The 15496-nt window shown below is 39.1% G+C and overlaps 1 protein-coding gene across 10 annotated transcripts in view; it reads right to left on the reverse strand.

Annotated features, from left to right (window-relative positions):
- ZNF462 (zinc finger protein 462) overlaps nucleotides 1-15496 on the reverse strand; it is a 159693-nt gene that overhangs the window by 41383 nt on the left and 102814 nt on the right. For 4 of the 10 annotated variants that reach the window (XM_089488621.1, XM_089488624.1, XM_089488619.1 and 1 more), the window contains 2 exons: nucleotides 14475-14666; nucleotides 2297-2386 (listed from right to left, as the gene is read on the reverse strand). The exons of 1 other annotated variant lie outside the window; for it this stretch is intronic. In XM_089488621.1, coding sequence (XP_089344747.1) covers nucleotides 2297-2386; nucleotides 14475-14666 — 282 coding nt within the window. 5 more of the 10 variants (XM_089488627.1, XM_089488626.1, XM_089488623.1 and 2 more) reach the window with 3 other exon arrangements.

Genomic DNA, 15496 nt, shown 5'->3' on the forward strand with positions numbered 1-15496 from the left:
ACAAGTTGAACATGAGTCAACAGTGTGAGGAGGCATTTAAAAAGGCCAATGCTATTTCAGGCTGCATTAATACAAGTATTGTGTCTAGATCAAGGGAAGTAATAGTGCCACTATATTCTGCTCTGGTCAGGCCCCACCTGGAATATTGTGTCCAGTTCTGGGCACCACAATTCAAAAAGGACATTCAGAAACTGGAGCGTGTCCAAAGGAGGGCGACTAAAATGGTGAAGGGTCTGGTAACCATGCCCTATGAGGAACGACTTGGGGAGCTGGGGATGTTTAGTCTGGAGAAGAGAAGGTTAAGAAGTGATATGATAGCCCTGTTTAAATACTTGAAGGGATGTCATATTGAGGAGGGAGCAAGCTTGTTTTCTGTTGCTCCAGAGAACAGGACCTGGAACAATGGATGCAAGCTCCAGGAAAAGAGATTCCACCTCAACATCTACAGCGCTATATAAATAAAGCATAACAACAACAACAATAACATTAGGAGGAACTTCCTGACAGTAAGGGCTGTTTGACAGTGGAACACACTCCCTTGGAGTGTAGTGGAGTCTCTTTCCTTAGAGGTCTTTAAACAGAGTCTGGATGGCCATCTGTCGGGGATGCTTTGATTGAGAGTTTCTGCATGGCAGGGGGTTGGACTGGATGGCCTTTGTGGTCTCTTCCAACTCTACGATTCTATGATTCTAAGTTGGGGAAGCAGAAGGCCATTACAACACATTTTCAGCTGTTCTTGATTCCTCTTGTTTAGGTCTTATTTCAAAACAGGAGGTGAGCAAGGTCACTCTGGTATGAGAATAAAGGCCTATGGAGGTCTAAAAGAAGAGGGAGGATGCCTAAAAACAGGATGAAATGATAGCACCAGAGAGCACTATAAGCCCAATCTGAGGACTGAAAACTGGCACTCGCTAGTATGAGGTCTATGAATAGTCTGGTTTGCAGAGCTGTACTTTGTAGACTATTTTTAAAAAGCCAGATCTCCTATGTTTTGTTGCCCATGCACTTCCTCCAGGCATGGCTCCAGACTGGCTACTGGTCCATTTCCGGGCAGAATTCTAGGTGCTGATTCTGACCTTTAAAGCCCTAAACAGCTTGGGTCCAGAGTATCTGAAGGACCACATCTCCCTATACAAGTCAGCCCAAGTGCTAAACTCAGCAGGAGAGGGCTTTCTCTCAGTCCTACTACACCTTCACAAGTGTGGTTCACAAGTGCCATCTCTAAGGCTACTGTTTCTTTTTACAGTCTCTAGCATGCGTATGTACCCAGGGCAGTACTTCATACATTCAGCTATGGCCCAAGCCATTCCCCCAGATGTGGTGCATCTTCTCGGAGAACCCTACATCTGAAACACAGTGGAATAGAAGGGGCATATGGCCCCATATCATGCATGTTTGCTTCTAAACAGCAAACATTTGGGCAGGTTCTTGGCTTATACTCTTAGACAAAAGGGGGATAGTTTCTCTACCATGTGAACCAGCCAATCTCTTTCTAAGGAAAAGTGCTCTAAATTTGAATTCCATGTAAAATAAATAAATAAATACAATTTTTATTTATATCTTGCCTCTCTGCTGGGACAACCAGGGTGGCTTACAAGTTAAAACAGTACAATTCCATATCTCAGAATCCCCCCCTAAAATAACAAATAAACAATTCACAATTTAAAACATACCTTAAAAGAAACAAGATAAATACTTCTAACAATGGCTATAGCTGATTCAGAGGGATAATGGCTTTCGATTTTGATGGCTGGTTATCTATTCAGGAAAGGACTGCCAGAAGAGATCTGTCTTAACAGCTTGTAATGTAAATGGATCTCCTTTGGCAGGCCGTTTTATAATCTGGGAGTGGTTGCTGAAAAGGTCCTCTGGGCAGTTGCAGACAGCCTAGTTTTTGTCCGCTGCAATAAATTCTTCCCAGAGGACCAGAGTGTGCAGGGTGGATGGAAGGAGGCAGTCCAACCAACCTGGCTGCCATGTTCTGCACTAACAGAAGTTTCCAAACTAAGCACAACGGTAGCCCCATGTAGAGTGCATTGCAGAAATCGAGTCATGAGGTTACCAGTGCGTGGACTACAGTTTCTAGGTTCCTCACTTTCAGGAAAGGGTACAGCTAGAGTATCAGCCAAACCTAATAGGCATTCCTGACCGTCACATTTACCTGATTTGTCATCTGGAACGATGGGTCTAGGAGGCTCCCCAGACTGCAAACACAGTCCTTTGAGGAGAGTGTGACCCCATCTAGGACTGAAGGTTGTACCATAATACCTGGGTTACGGGCCCCTACTGTAAGTACCTCTGTTTTGTCTGGATTCAGTTTCAGTCTGTTTTTCCTCATCCAGTCCATTACCATTCATTGAGAGGAGAGATGCATCTGAAGTCAAAGCTGTTGACCAAGACATGGAGAAATATATCTGGGTGTCATTACTGATAACACCCCACTGCATGTACACAGCAAACAGGATTAGGTGGGAGAGATGAGGTTGGCAAATCAATCAGCTCCTATAGGGCAGGAATATATTTAATCCAGTGGAAGCAGTTTCCCCATAACAAAATGAGCTATGAGAATGTCAACTGAGTCATGTCCAGTAAGTACACCACATTTGGCTAGAAGAAAGTGATATACTCAAATGGAAAGAGAGAAAAAGTGGGAATCTTTCCCATTCTCTGGAGGAAATTCCTTTCGCTTCAGCCAGACATGGCATTTTCCAAGCAGGACTCTTGAGACTAGGTTATTAGCATATAAATTCTCTGCATGACAGGTAGGCAGGTTGGATTCCTATAATACTAAAAATAACTAAGACATTAGAATGGAACTAAAGATTTTATGTAGGTAAGTATGGGGCCTTCCTCCACAGAAACTTTCCACTAATGTTCAGAGCAGCTTCCCAGGAAAGGAGGACTTAGTATTAATTCATTTGTGCTCTCATGCAGAGAAAAAAGAGGAAGAAGTGAAAGCCAACTCACCATGGGTTATGCTGGCTGGGGGATTCTGGGAATTTTTAGTCCAAAGAATATAGTTTCCAAGTTCTGATTATAGATATCCTTAATTATTTGCTTTAGCACAGGAATGAACATTTCTGGAAGAAGCTCCACTACTTGTTTGCTGTACACAGTCACACTGTTTTGTTATTCTTATATGTGCCTCTTTTATCACCTTGGGGAAAGGTGGTCCAAGCAAACCTTTCCTGGGTACTTCAAGACACAGCCTAGTTACTTTTTGAGCAGTAAAAAATCTAACTGTGCAATAATCTGTGACTATGATTACTGGTAATTCTAGTATGATCATTTAGTTGGACATTATATTATTAATAATATAATAATAAAATAATATTTTCTCTATTTTATATTTATTTTCATTACAGTCATGATTGGAGAGGCGACAGCCTTAATGTATATTAGTTGTGTGTCCTCTCTCTCATTCTCTCTCTATCCTCTCTTTTTCCTTTCCATCCTTCCCCTCCAACTCTGGTTTCTTTATCTTTGTATATTATTTTGATTGTAAACTGTGTGTGTATGTTGTTTGCCTTTTAGGTTTTCTGACCTATGGCAACTCTAAGGTGAACACAGGGGTTTCTTGGCAAGCTTCTAGATTGTATTAAATAATAATAATAATAATAATAATAATAATAATAATAATAATAATAATTTTAACAAAAAAAGAAGCAGCATAGTTATTGCCACACAACCAAAGCTGCAGGTATGGGAAGGGAGATGAGAATACTGAATGAGGGGAACACAGAAAAGCATACATGCTGGGAGTAATATGAAGCAGAAGAGCAAACCCAGCCTATCCCTCTGCAAGGACACAACCTCTGGGTTTTAAATACTATAAAAGAAGAAGCATGGGACAGACTTTTTAAAAAGCCACAATAAAAATGAGGCTTTGTCATAAATGTTCAGAGGACTGAAGACAAGACAACTACCTTTCAGGTATATAAGTCGAGCTCTCCTTTTATGCCCACCAAGAAATTACCTAGCAGCCTCTCAAGGCTAGATTTGGAACCCTTTGATCGTCTCTGGCCATTTTTTGAAAAATTGAAAGGATATATTATAGGTAGACAGAAGGTTCTGTAGAGGGCAACCAGAAGATTTGGACTGTTGGAATGTTAGCTATTCAAAAAGGTTGGAAAGATGTTATCTCTGTTCCTTTGAAACTTTTTAATCTTTTTCCCCTTTTGAATTATATTCGTGTGCAAGTCTGAATGGATTAGAGAGAGGACAAATGCTACACAATGTCTTGCACAAGTGTCAGATTCGCTTAGAAGAGAAATGAACTTAATCTAAAAGAAAGTTAAAATGAATTTGGAAGGCATCCGGCCCCATACTGCTTTGTCTGAAGTCTTTAAAAATTGCTATTGATTATTCTCTAAATTAGAAAAAAAAATTCTATAAAAGGTTACAATGTGATGGATCATAAATTACATAAAAAACATAATTGGAGTTATCCATATAAGCCTGAAAGAAAGAGAAAAAGCATCTGAATGAGAAGCAAAGAAAAAGAACACCACTAATTTAATCTTCTATTCTCCAAGTCTTGTTTGCATTTTAGGCAGTCTAAAAGGAATCTATTATTCCACAACAAAGACACTTTTGGAAATGTGTGACTAGGTAGCACATCTCTATCATGTCTTCATAGGAGCAACACAGATATTCAGGAAACGGGTTCAAAGACAAAACTCTTCATGACATACAGTGTGCAAACTCCCAAGAGTTCTACACAAACATAAATACAAGAAGGAAAGACCTTACCGCCACATGCAGAAAAACTCCCTTGTGATACCCTGGAACAAATCACTCTGAAGGTCCTGATTTCTGTAGTAAGGTTCAGCATGTGGTCATACCTTCCCCACTGGAAATCAGTGGGACATGAGAAGTATTTACATTTAACTGTATCATACTAGCGTTTCTCTTTACTTGTCATTCATTGTTTTACACTAACTGTTAAGCTGCTTGCCAAGTGAAAACAAGCAAAGTGCTAATTGTCCTGCCATTAGAGCTTATTTATTGTCTACTAGCTTATTAAATTAAATCCTAACAGGTACACACTAGTTTTACCTGCAAAAATCAGGCAATCATCAGCATATCACTCAGGATGCCAAATGATCATACAAAATACAACAAGAAGGAACAAGCAAGAATCAAGATTGGAAATAACACAGTCACCACACTACTACATGAAAGCTAGAACTTTCACCCAACTTTTCTTACACTTTCATTTGCAGAACAACTAACAATTCATCATCACTCATTTCCCCTGTTTTCCAAATCCACATCCACCTTATTTACTGTTTGCATCTTTCTTTGGAAAATTCATGTATTACCAAAGTTGATAAACTGCTCTTCTGTACCTCAGATCAGCATCACTTTGGTAATTCCTGCACCTCCAACTGAATAACTTTTGCTATTCCTTTCGATGTTAGTGCTAAGCTACACACCCACACCTGACACTGCCAACTGGAGTGGAAAAAACCAACACAATCTTTGTGGCCTGACATAAAGCAGAGCATCACATATAAAACTTTGATGTGGCATCAAAGCACAAACGGGACCAAATTGTTAGGTGACACCCAAGTCCACCAGCAGCAAAAAACCCCAGAAACCACCACACACCCCTTTCTAGTTATAGATGAAGCCATTATGAAAACATTTGAACTGGCTTGATATGGGATCTAAAATGAGAACTCTTGTAGCAACTTCAAAGGGTATGTGTCTAATTCATCCTATGGTCCAGGGAGCATCAGAATCACAATATTAATGATAATCTTGATTCCCTCTCCTCCATCTTAACAAAAATCTCAGTGGCTCTGAGTGACAGATTTATAAAATTCCTAGTCCAGAAAAGATTTCTGAGCATCCTCAGTTGGTTTACTGTGTAAGCTAGATGGAAGATTGGTCTCCCACTTTCTTTCCCATGTCACACTTGTTTTGGGACATCCAAGCCACAAAAAACAGACCACAAAAACACCTGCAAATTCCCTTCTCTGGATCCTGCACATCCCACTCTGACTTCCCTAATCCTAATGTGGTTGCTTTGGAGGTAAAAAGAAGCAATCCAGCTTTTTCTTACTAAGACAAACAGCTTTATTGAGAGCACCAAGTATGGGTTCTGATGCACCTTGTATTGGCTGAAGGAAATAATCTGTGTTCGTTTCCCTCAAGCACCATGATTCGTTCACTGTCCTTAGTCAGTGCATGTAGCAAATGTTGTCTTCCAGTTCAAAGCATTTCCTGGCAATAGGTGTGCCTGCACATGTGTGTTTTTTTTGTTGTTGTGAAATTTGTCAAACAATCAAATTGCCTTAGATTGAGATAAAGTAATTTTACTGATGCCACGCCTCTCTGAGATCTTCTAAGACTGGGAAGCTTAGAAAGATATTTAATATACTTCCCCAGGGAATACATCTAGCCCTCTCACTGCTCACTTTTAGAAGGGACTCTTTCTGTCTGTTTCCAGGTGATTAGAATATACTGTAATTCAATAATGGTTTTTTGTGATTTTAAAAAAATGTTATGCAGTGTAGACTTTTGAAGTAATTTACACTTTTATTATGCAGCTTTATCAGTTTATCTGGAGGACGGATACCCTAAAAGGCAAGCTAGAAATCTGTTCTGTAAATAAAATGTAATAAAAGAAAGCCCACCTCTAAGTTATGATGGATTTCAGTGTCCAAGGTACGCACAGTAAATGGCAAGGGCCCTGTAGACAGGTAGCTTAGGAAAAAATAGAGCTTGGTTGAAAAGCTTATACCTCAGGCCAAGCTTCAGTGAGTCATAGAGAATGGCCTTCATTTCAACCTCCTCATGACGCAATGTCTTTCAATAAAGGGAAACCTCAAGTGCCTTAAAGGATACAGAATATATGGCCTTGGGTGTTCCAGTTAATTACTGATCTATGTTGCAAGGATTTGGAAAAAAGTCTGCTTTCATTGCCCTCTGCTGGCTTTTCCCTTCCTCTTCTCAGGTACTCCTTAGGAAATAAAAGTTAACACTTACTCCAGAGAAAACTTGGAACAACGTCTCTGAAAGTAATAATAAAATAAAAGCTGCTGTTTTGAACATTACTGGCACTGTACATGCCTATGGAGCAGACAAATACTTTTTTGGCCTTGTGTGATCATGCCATTTCAGGAGTAGGTGAGAATTCAACTGAATTTTTTTTTTAATCATTATGGAAATCTCTGTCTACTCTTAAACATCCACACAGCACTTTTGTCAAGTTTGTTTTTATATACTAAAGCAACTCGCATGTTTCATGGCTCCAACTATCAGGGGTCCATTCACACTACAGAATTATAGCACTGTTATTCCACCTGGTTCCATCTTGTGGTTTCACATGAACTATAGCCAGAGCTTGGAAAAGTTCCTTTTTCAAAGTGGCCATATTAGCTGGGGAATGTCCTAAAGAGGAACTTTCCCCTTGCTTTACATAGGTCATTTCAAAACTGAAAGGTGAGTGGGAGTTGACACGCAAAAAAGGGAAACAGTAAAGAGAAACTTCCAAATCCTGAAATCTGATTAAACAATTAGGCTACAATACTTCTAAATTGAGTCCCAGCTGGCTTCCCCAGAAATTTGCTCTGCAGCACCTTCCCCAAATCAAACTCCATGTTGATTTTTAAAGTTAGCTCAATATGAATAGAGGTTGGGGAGGGAGACTGGTGATACTAAAACATAACGCTAGTTGGTACTGATGTGCAAATGCATATGGTGTGCAGACCTATAAACCACAGCAGTGGAAGGAAAGTAAGTCACCCCTCCTTTCAAAAGCACTTCTGGTGGGATTCTCAAACGCACTCAAAGATAAACAGGAGTCATTAACTTGGTGTCCTCCAGATGTTTTGGCCTACAGTTTCCATTAGGTTCAGCCAGCATGGTCAAAACAAGATACTACTGGATAACTATAGTCAAAAATATTTGGAAGGCACCAATAATATCACAAATACTTGTCACAATCCTATTTCTACATTTATCAGTTGTATTCTGACTGTGCATCCAAGGTGCATGAACACTAACTGCACTTCTTCGTATCTTTACAAACCTATGTATGTACCACCATCAGCGTAATTACTAAGGGATTTCTTCTCAGATACTAATCTCCAAAAGTTGTATTTTACACTTTTTAAAATGGTTGAAACAAATACAGAAACTCAAACTGCATACAAATTCAAGAGTTCATCTACCTTTACAGCTCTGCAGTGTGCGTACTTCAAAGTTCCTATATGAATTTCCACTGATATAATAAAATTATTCATGTAATCTGGGACTTTGCAAATCATAATTCAAATACATAAAAATTATGAACTGTGAAGTTAAAACTGTATTGCACATTGCAAGACTGTAAAGAAAGCTATTTGCAATGAATCCAGATAATAAATAAGAACGTATAAATTAGAACATAGCTGTTCCATTGGTCCTACATTATAAAACACAAAGTAAGTTGAGCTGATATCATCTCAGTATACGAGGCCTCCTAGGAATTATGCAGTCATAAATCAAAAAAGGAAACATTAATAACCTCTTTGACAACTGTTCCCAAAAAGCTCCCCAATGCATTCAGGTATGAATCTGAAATCTAGAAGCTTGTGCAACAGGATTTTTTGCTTTAAATGTTTGTTTCAGTACCTGGCAATAGACCTATTTTAATTATCTTAGGGCCGGAACAGGCCAGCAAGAAGGGGTGGTTTAAAGCTGCCCCTGCTGAAGACAGTTTGGGGCCACGACAAACACACACTGCAGCCCCAATCCACCTTGAACCCAGCATTCTTGGCCCTGCTGCAGCTCCAGGGTGGCTTCAATATGCTCTGGTGGCATGCGGTGCCTAAACGCTGTTCCGCCAGAGCATCTTGAAGCCACCCATGCAGGCTTCTGGGTGTCGTCGGACTGTTTGGCATGTAAACACTGTGCTCTGATGACGCCCGGAAGTGAGCCTTTTTCAGCCGTCTGTTTTGGCCTTTACTTCACATTTTAGAAATAAAATTCATGTTAACCAATGAACAACTAAGACATGCACATCTTCAAATCTAATATACCATTTCTAGAACTGTTAATCTATGTAAAAGGTTGTATTTTGGGGCTGCAGCTTCCAGAATGCCCAACCAGAATGGCCAAAGGCCAAGCTGGCTTGGGCACTGCAAGAACTGTAGTCCCAAAAAGGTAACTTTTCCATTTCATAACAACTGCATATCAATACAGTTTGTGCATTAGTTGTCAGCATCAAAGTAATATTAAGCTGTATGTATCAAATTAATTACAACTATACACCAACAATTTCAGATTTGCAAGAGCTACCTGATATCAAAACTCAGTAGTTGTATGAGCATGCAGGCCTAGTGGCACAAGGTGTGGGTTGTTTTTTCTTTAGCTCCCAGCCTCTGGCAAGATCAACATTCTGTTTGTTAGCCCAAACAGGATTGAGATGGAAACTGAACAGACGGACAATTGTTTCCGGCCTTGTTTTCAAGCAAGACTTAACACAGAAAAGGGTTTGCTTAATACCAGGCTTGCATTTCCTTACAGAAAAACACCACACAGGACTGGGGATGGGGACTACAACTCCCCAAACTCCCCAGTCAGCATAGACAGTGGTTAGCAGATTCTGGGAATTATAGTAAAAAAAAATTGCAAAAGAAGTTATACTCAAAAACCTCTTTATTTACGTGGATATTTAGCATTTCACCAGTTGGGGTAGAAGGATGTTCAATGAGTGTGGTATATTTTTGAATATGTATTAATATGTGTTGAATGTATTTTGAGTCAATTTAAATCAAGTGTTTTAATTGGACTGGTTATTTAATGCTTTTTAAAAAACAAAAATAAAAGAACCCTTTTATAATAGATACTGTTTTAGCTATTTTGTTTTAATTTATATCATAAGCCACTCCTCGTACTGGGAAAAAGACAGGATATAAATTAAATAGATAGATAACTATTAAGCAAGCCAACTTTTCCAAGTTCTGCATGGAACATATAGCAAATATAGGGGATTAATCAAGTAAGTACCAGGTTCAGGTAGGATCTTAAAGATCCTATTACCAATTCATAGTCTTAATAGAAGATATGACAACGAAAAACTGGGGATAAGGAGAATTTCACAACTGCTTATACAAATGGTTGGATCAGAAAACCCAGCAAGTAGACATTTTCACTCCTTTCCAACAGCTGGACTAAAATCTGTTTTGTGCTAATTGCAAATGTAAAAACATTAGGTGCTCATTTTAATATTTTTTAATGATTAAAATGGGCACAAACTCATTAAAGTTAAATGCTTTCAAGTTCCACCAATTTCGGTAGGAGAGGTTTAGTAGGTACAATGCTATAGTCAATGGGACCTAAAAATGCTTAATTATGTTATTTTACTGTTATAAGTAACCCTGCGTGTCCTATGGCAAAAAGAAGAATGAAAAATCCTAATATAAATATAAGTAGTATTGGAGTCCTATTGATGCGCGCACTGTTTGAATTGTAGTAGTACTGAGTCCTATTGATGCACACACTGATTGAATTGACTCACAGTAATTTTGAATTAACAATGTCAATTAATGTCCAGTATCAGGAGTGGGCAACTGTGCGAGGTTAAGGGACTGCATTATTCACCTAGGACACCTTGATAGTAATGCCCCTCACCACTCCCCCAAAACCCCAAATTTTCTTTGCCCCAAATGTCTTCTAGAGCACGGAGGGCATTTTCACCATGTTTTTAGGGGCCCCTAGGCCATTTTAGACCCCAGTCAGGTCCTAAAATGGTAACAAGAAGGGCAAAATATGGAAAAAATGCCCATCCTTGTTCTATATCCCAGCCCTGTGTAGTGTTACTTCATGAAAATGACTTTTTAAAAAAGTTATTCTTGCCCATATTCACAGATTGCTCCCATTCTGAGTCAATTTTGCATAATCAGCAAATTAACTAGATCACTGCTTCTCCTCAAATATAGGTTGCTTATACACTCTACTGAAGAGGCATTTGCAACTATAAAATCATTTAATGCAATGAGAATATCTGCTGTACGAGTCCCTACACTTTTAATACTTTCAGCTGCACACGAAAACCGCATCTTCCATGCATTCTCTGAATTATGTGTGTTTGCAAGCAATCACTGATCTATTCCTTATGCATCATTAAATGTGTACAACTTAAACATGGTAGTGAATCACATACAGCTGTGTGCTTCTTTGCTGGAAATCTGAAAGCATATCAAGTCACTAACACAGATCAGATTTGTGAGTCTAGAGCCAGCACCATAAAGTCTAGAAAATTACTGGAGGGACTTCCTTCTTTATCAAGTGATGCCGAGAATGTCAATTTGATTATTCCACAACACCTGTAATCTGACAGTCTCCTTAGTAGGTTGCTTCCATAATTGTCAAAAATTAATTTGATTAACAAACCTATTAGTAAAGGGTGAGTGGGCATCTACAACATACACAGTTTCTGAAGCTGATCTGGGTAACAGAGACATCCTTCCTGATCCTACGTGGGCTGGCTGCTTATTAATAGGATGATATAACCAAGATAACATTAATTTAAAAGAACAAATATTTACTACTATTTAGAATTTAGGAATGTTACTCTTTTGGATTGTAATAATTTGATCACTCCAGTGGCTTGGTGAATCTGGGAGATATCATCCAAAAAAGTGGCTTTTGGATACAAAAACAGACATTTGTCTTCTCTAATGGTATTTCTGGACTGATTCATACCTTATGACTTTTGATGTACACTTCTCAGATAAGCTTAAAAAGACAGTGTACAATAGCCAGTCTCATAAACAAGTACCACACAGGTATACTAGAATGAATGCAGCTTCTTAAAAGTATGAACTTGGTGGCAAATATGGATTTTGCTGCTGTATAATTTCTGGAACAGATCTTAATGATTACAAGTAAGTATAAAAAGTAAGTAAATTATGAAGTCTCCAATGCTTGTACGGACTGTTCTACACATCTCACAAATGGGGTGGGGGGGCAGCGAATTTTGTGTTAATTCAAGATATGCTATGAGCATTCAGGATATACTGTATATACTCAGGTGTAAGTCTAGAAATTCAGGTCAAAAATTGACCCAAAAATCTGGGTCAATCTAAGTACTGTATCTTAACTCTTATTGAAAAGAAGGAACCATCTCCTGGTGAAAAGCAAGGGTCTAATATGTGAAGCACTGATCCTCTCTACTCTCTCATCCATACAGTCTTAAGAGTAAGCACAAATTGTTATATCTGCTGGAATTTTGTAAGTTCCTTTGCCTTGTTTTCCTTTGCATCAACCTTTAAATCCTTTGCTATATGCCCCTAAGTTTTACCCCCAATTTATCCATGGATCATATCAAAATTCATAATTTTGACCCCCAAACTTGCCCTCGACTTATACATGAGATTGACTTATAGTCGAGTATATACGGTAGTATGTGTTAGACATGGAATTATTATTTGCTTACTTTATTATGTCTAGTTTTAGTTTTCTCTTCATATTGCTGTGTAGATCTGCTATTGTTTAGCACTGATAAGATATCCAATGTAGCTAACTCATTCAGTTTCATTGTCCATTCATTTAGAGCTGGTACAGTGTTAGATTTCCAATATTTAGCGTATGTCAAATGGACAACAGTAATCATGTATAACAGCACACTCACTTCATCTTGGAATAAATTATCAAGGATTACATCTGTTTTATTTAACATAAATAATTCAGGTCTTAATGGTATGTTTTTTTAAAGTATGCCTGTAATATTCTTATGTATTAATTTTCAAATATCTTTAGCTTTACTGCATTGCCACCAATGTCTATTTTAGACTTTCTAACACATTTGTTGCCAGGCTATTTCCTTGTGAAATTGAAATCAAAACTGCAAGAGCAGGAAAAATATGGATCAGATTACTTCCCTTATGCATCATTTGGATCTTCCAGAAAGCTCAGCTGGTGAAAAAAGAAACTTCCCACCCATACGCTTAATCTAATGAAAAAAATATGAACTAATATTCAAGGAGGTGTACATTAAATATCTTTCAGCTTGTGGGATGATAGATTCCTAAGGTTAAGCAAAATCATGAGACTTAACCAAAGTGACCCACAAAATACCAACTGCTGTCCATTCAGCCTCATATATACTACCTGATAATAATGTAAAAATAAAACCATAAAATCCCAGGTTTCCTAATGGTCCAAGAACAGACAGTGCTTTATGGCAAGCAAAGAGCCTCAAACAAATGATTCTGATAATCTCCTACAGCAACTTCCATAAGGTTGTCCTTGCACAATACTGTATTTCCAGAGGAAATCAGAAGGGCAATGCTGATGTAACATGGATTCTCTCTTAACAACTGTTAAAGAGGTGGGGCCAGGGACTAGACTGAAAGCTCCCTCCTCACCTTTTCAGCACTGTTGGTGGAAGAGTGTTGTTTCATGGTAGTTAGCTGCCTCTCATGCAGTGATGAATCCACTCCAGGTTTTGTTGTTGCTGCTGCTGTGGTTGTTGGGTGCCTTCAAGTCTTTTCTGACTTATGGCAACCCTAACATGAAGCTATTATGGGGTTTTCTTCCTGAGAGGTGGTTTGCCATGGCCCTCCTATGGGGCTGAGAGAGTGTGACTTGACCAAGGTCACCCAATGGGTTTTCATGGCCAAGTGGGGATTCAAACTCTGGCCTCCAGAGTCAGAACCCTAGTCTCCAGAGTCCTAGTCCAGTGCTCAAACCACTCCACTCCACTGGCTCTCCCTATTCAGAGTTTAGTCTAAACTTCAAAGGAGTTATCCAAGCGCTGACCCACAGTTCCAAATTAGGTTCAGTACACTGGACAGCTCCTTTAAAGAAATCCAGACCCCACAGTGGATTCACAGACACACCATGGCATGAAAGCTACCAGCTGGTTCTAGTTATTTCTCCTAACCTAGCCTTGCTAACCCATTTCTATTGCTGGTTCCACAGCTTTGGTTAATAAAGAGTATGTTGGATTTTATACTCAGCTAAGTGTTAAAGATGAAGCACATTACATCTGCCCTAGTTGCAAAGGGGCTTAACATATAAGTGAATTGATAGGCTTGTTTCCCCATACACCATTCATGTCTACCACATTTATGGTGACAGTCATGTATTTCAGGGTACAATGTTTCAGGCTTGCTTCTGCTACAACGATAAATGAATCCATCTTCTATTCCTCACCTGGAGAATGCCTGCAACATGATCTATGTTTATTTGAACACAGGTGTCTAAGATATCCAAGGAGAAATGCAAACAAATCAAAATACTTTACATGCTAGTTATAGGACAGGAGTGTTGAACAAACATAACTGTTGAGCATGTTTTTCACACGCATTTGGGTTGTGATTTGTTTATTGGAAAGGTGCTAGTTTTTAAATTTATTTTTAAACAAAATATAAAGTTATTTCTAGACCAGGCTGCTTTTTTTCCATAACTTGTTCCTTCCCTCTAGTATTTTCTTTCTTTCTTTCTTTCTGTTTTTTTCTGGAAGTGCCTCTTACCATTAGAGTCTTCCACTTCTTCAGCGGTAGTGTGGTTCTTGGAGGCATGTTGAGCATGCGAGGTTACAAGGCTGACAATGCGTGGTCTTGGTAGTGTCAGTGCCTTCCCATGCACTTTCAGGGAGTGCTCTTTCAGCTGGCTGATTGTCATGGTGGAAAATGAGCAGGAGGAGCATTTGTAGGCATGTTCACCTGGGTGAGCGAAATAACAGGCAAGTCATCAGCTCACAAGACGACAGGAATGAAAATAGGAAGGAAAGAGAGGAAAGGTGGTAAGGGGAAATATTTCTCCTCCTATTGAACTCAGCATTCAGTGAGAATCCCATCGGTTCTTCCTCTTAGTAGTCCTAAAAAGAGAGTGAAATCACTTTAACTGTCCTATTTCTATTCCTTTTAGGGCCACAGCATACAAATGGTGCCAACAGAGAGGTGGCCATTTTTTCTTTCAGTCTAAGGTGTCAACTCCCTCCACATGGCATGCAGGTCCACTGATCTGTTCACCACAAGTAGAAGGTACCAATGTTGTATGTCATCCCATGCCCACACTGAGGTAGGTCATGAAAAATCAGGAGACTTTTGCTTGAGGCAAACAAGTCAGCCTCTAAGATTTGAAAAGGAAAAAAAATATAAACGGTTGAAATGGACACCACACACACGGTGCTATATTAATGAAATATGCTTCCTGGCAGGCTTCAACCCCCATTAATATGGCTAATGATGTGGCTCTTTCATAACTGCAATCCAGGTGATGAGGATGGGGTGAGGAACTGTAGATGCTCCAGGAGAGTGCTAGTGTTCATAGATAAGGTGGGGAAAATAGAATGAATTAAGCTACTCACTTCCATTTTCTGGAAGTGAACTTGACAGGGGAGGAAAACCCCACATGTACTTTCTTGAAAGCCACAACAGCAGTGTGTATGTATAAATAAAACAGTAGACATGAGAAAAATTACTGGAGAATGAGGTTGACATTGGCAGCTCACTAGAAAACCCTGCACTGCTGTTCTCCACTGAACTTCATA

This window comes from Sceloporus occidentalis, unplaced genomic scaffold, assembly GCF_023333645.1.
Source record: "Sceloporus occidentalis isolate IW3139 unplaced genomic scaffold, rSceOcc1.0.p SCAF_1, whole genome shotgun sequence".
In the NCBI taxonomy this organism is placed as follows: domain Eukaryota; kingdom Metazoa; phylum Chordata; class Lepidosauria; order Squamata; family Phrynosomatidae; genus Sceloporus; species Sceloporus occidentalis.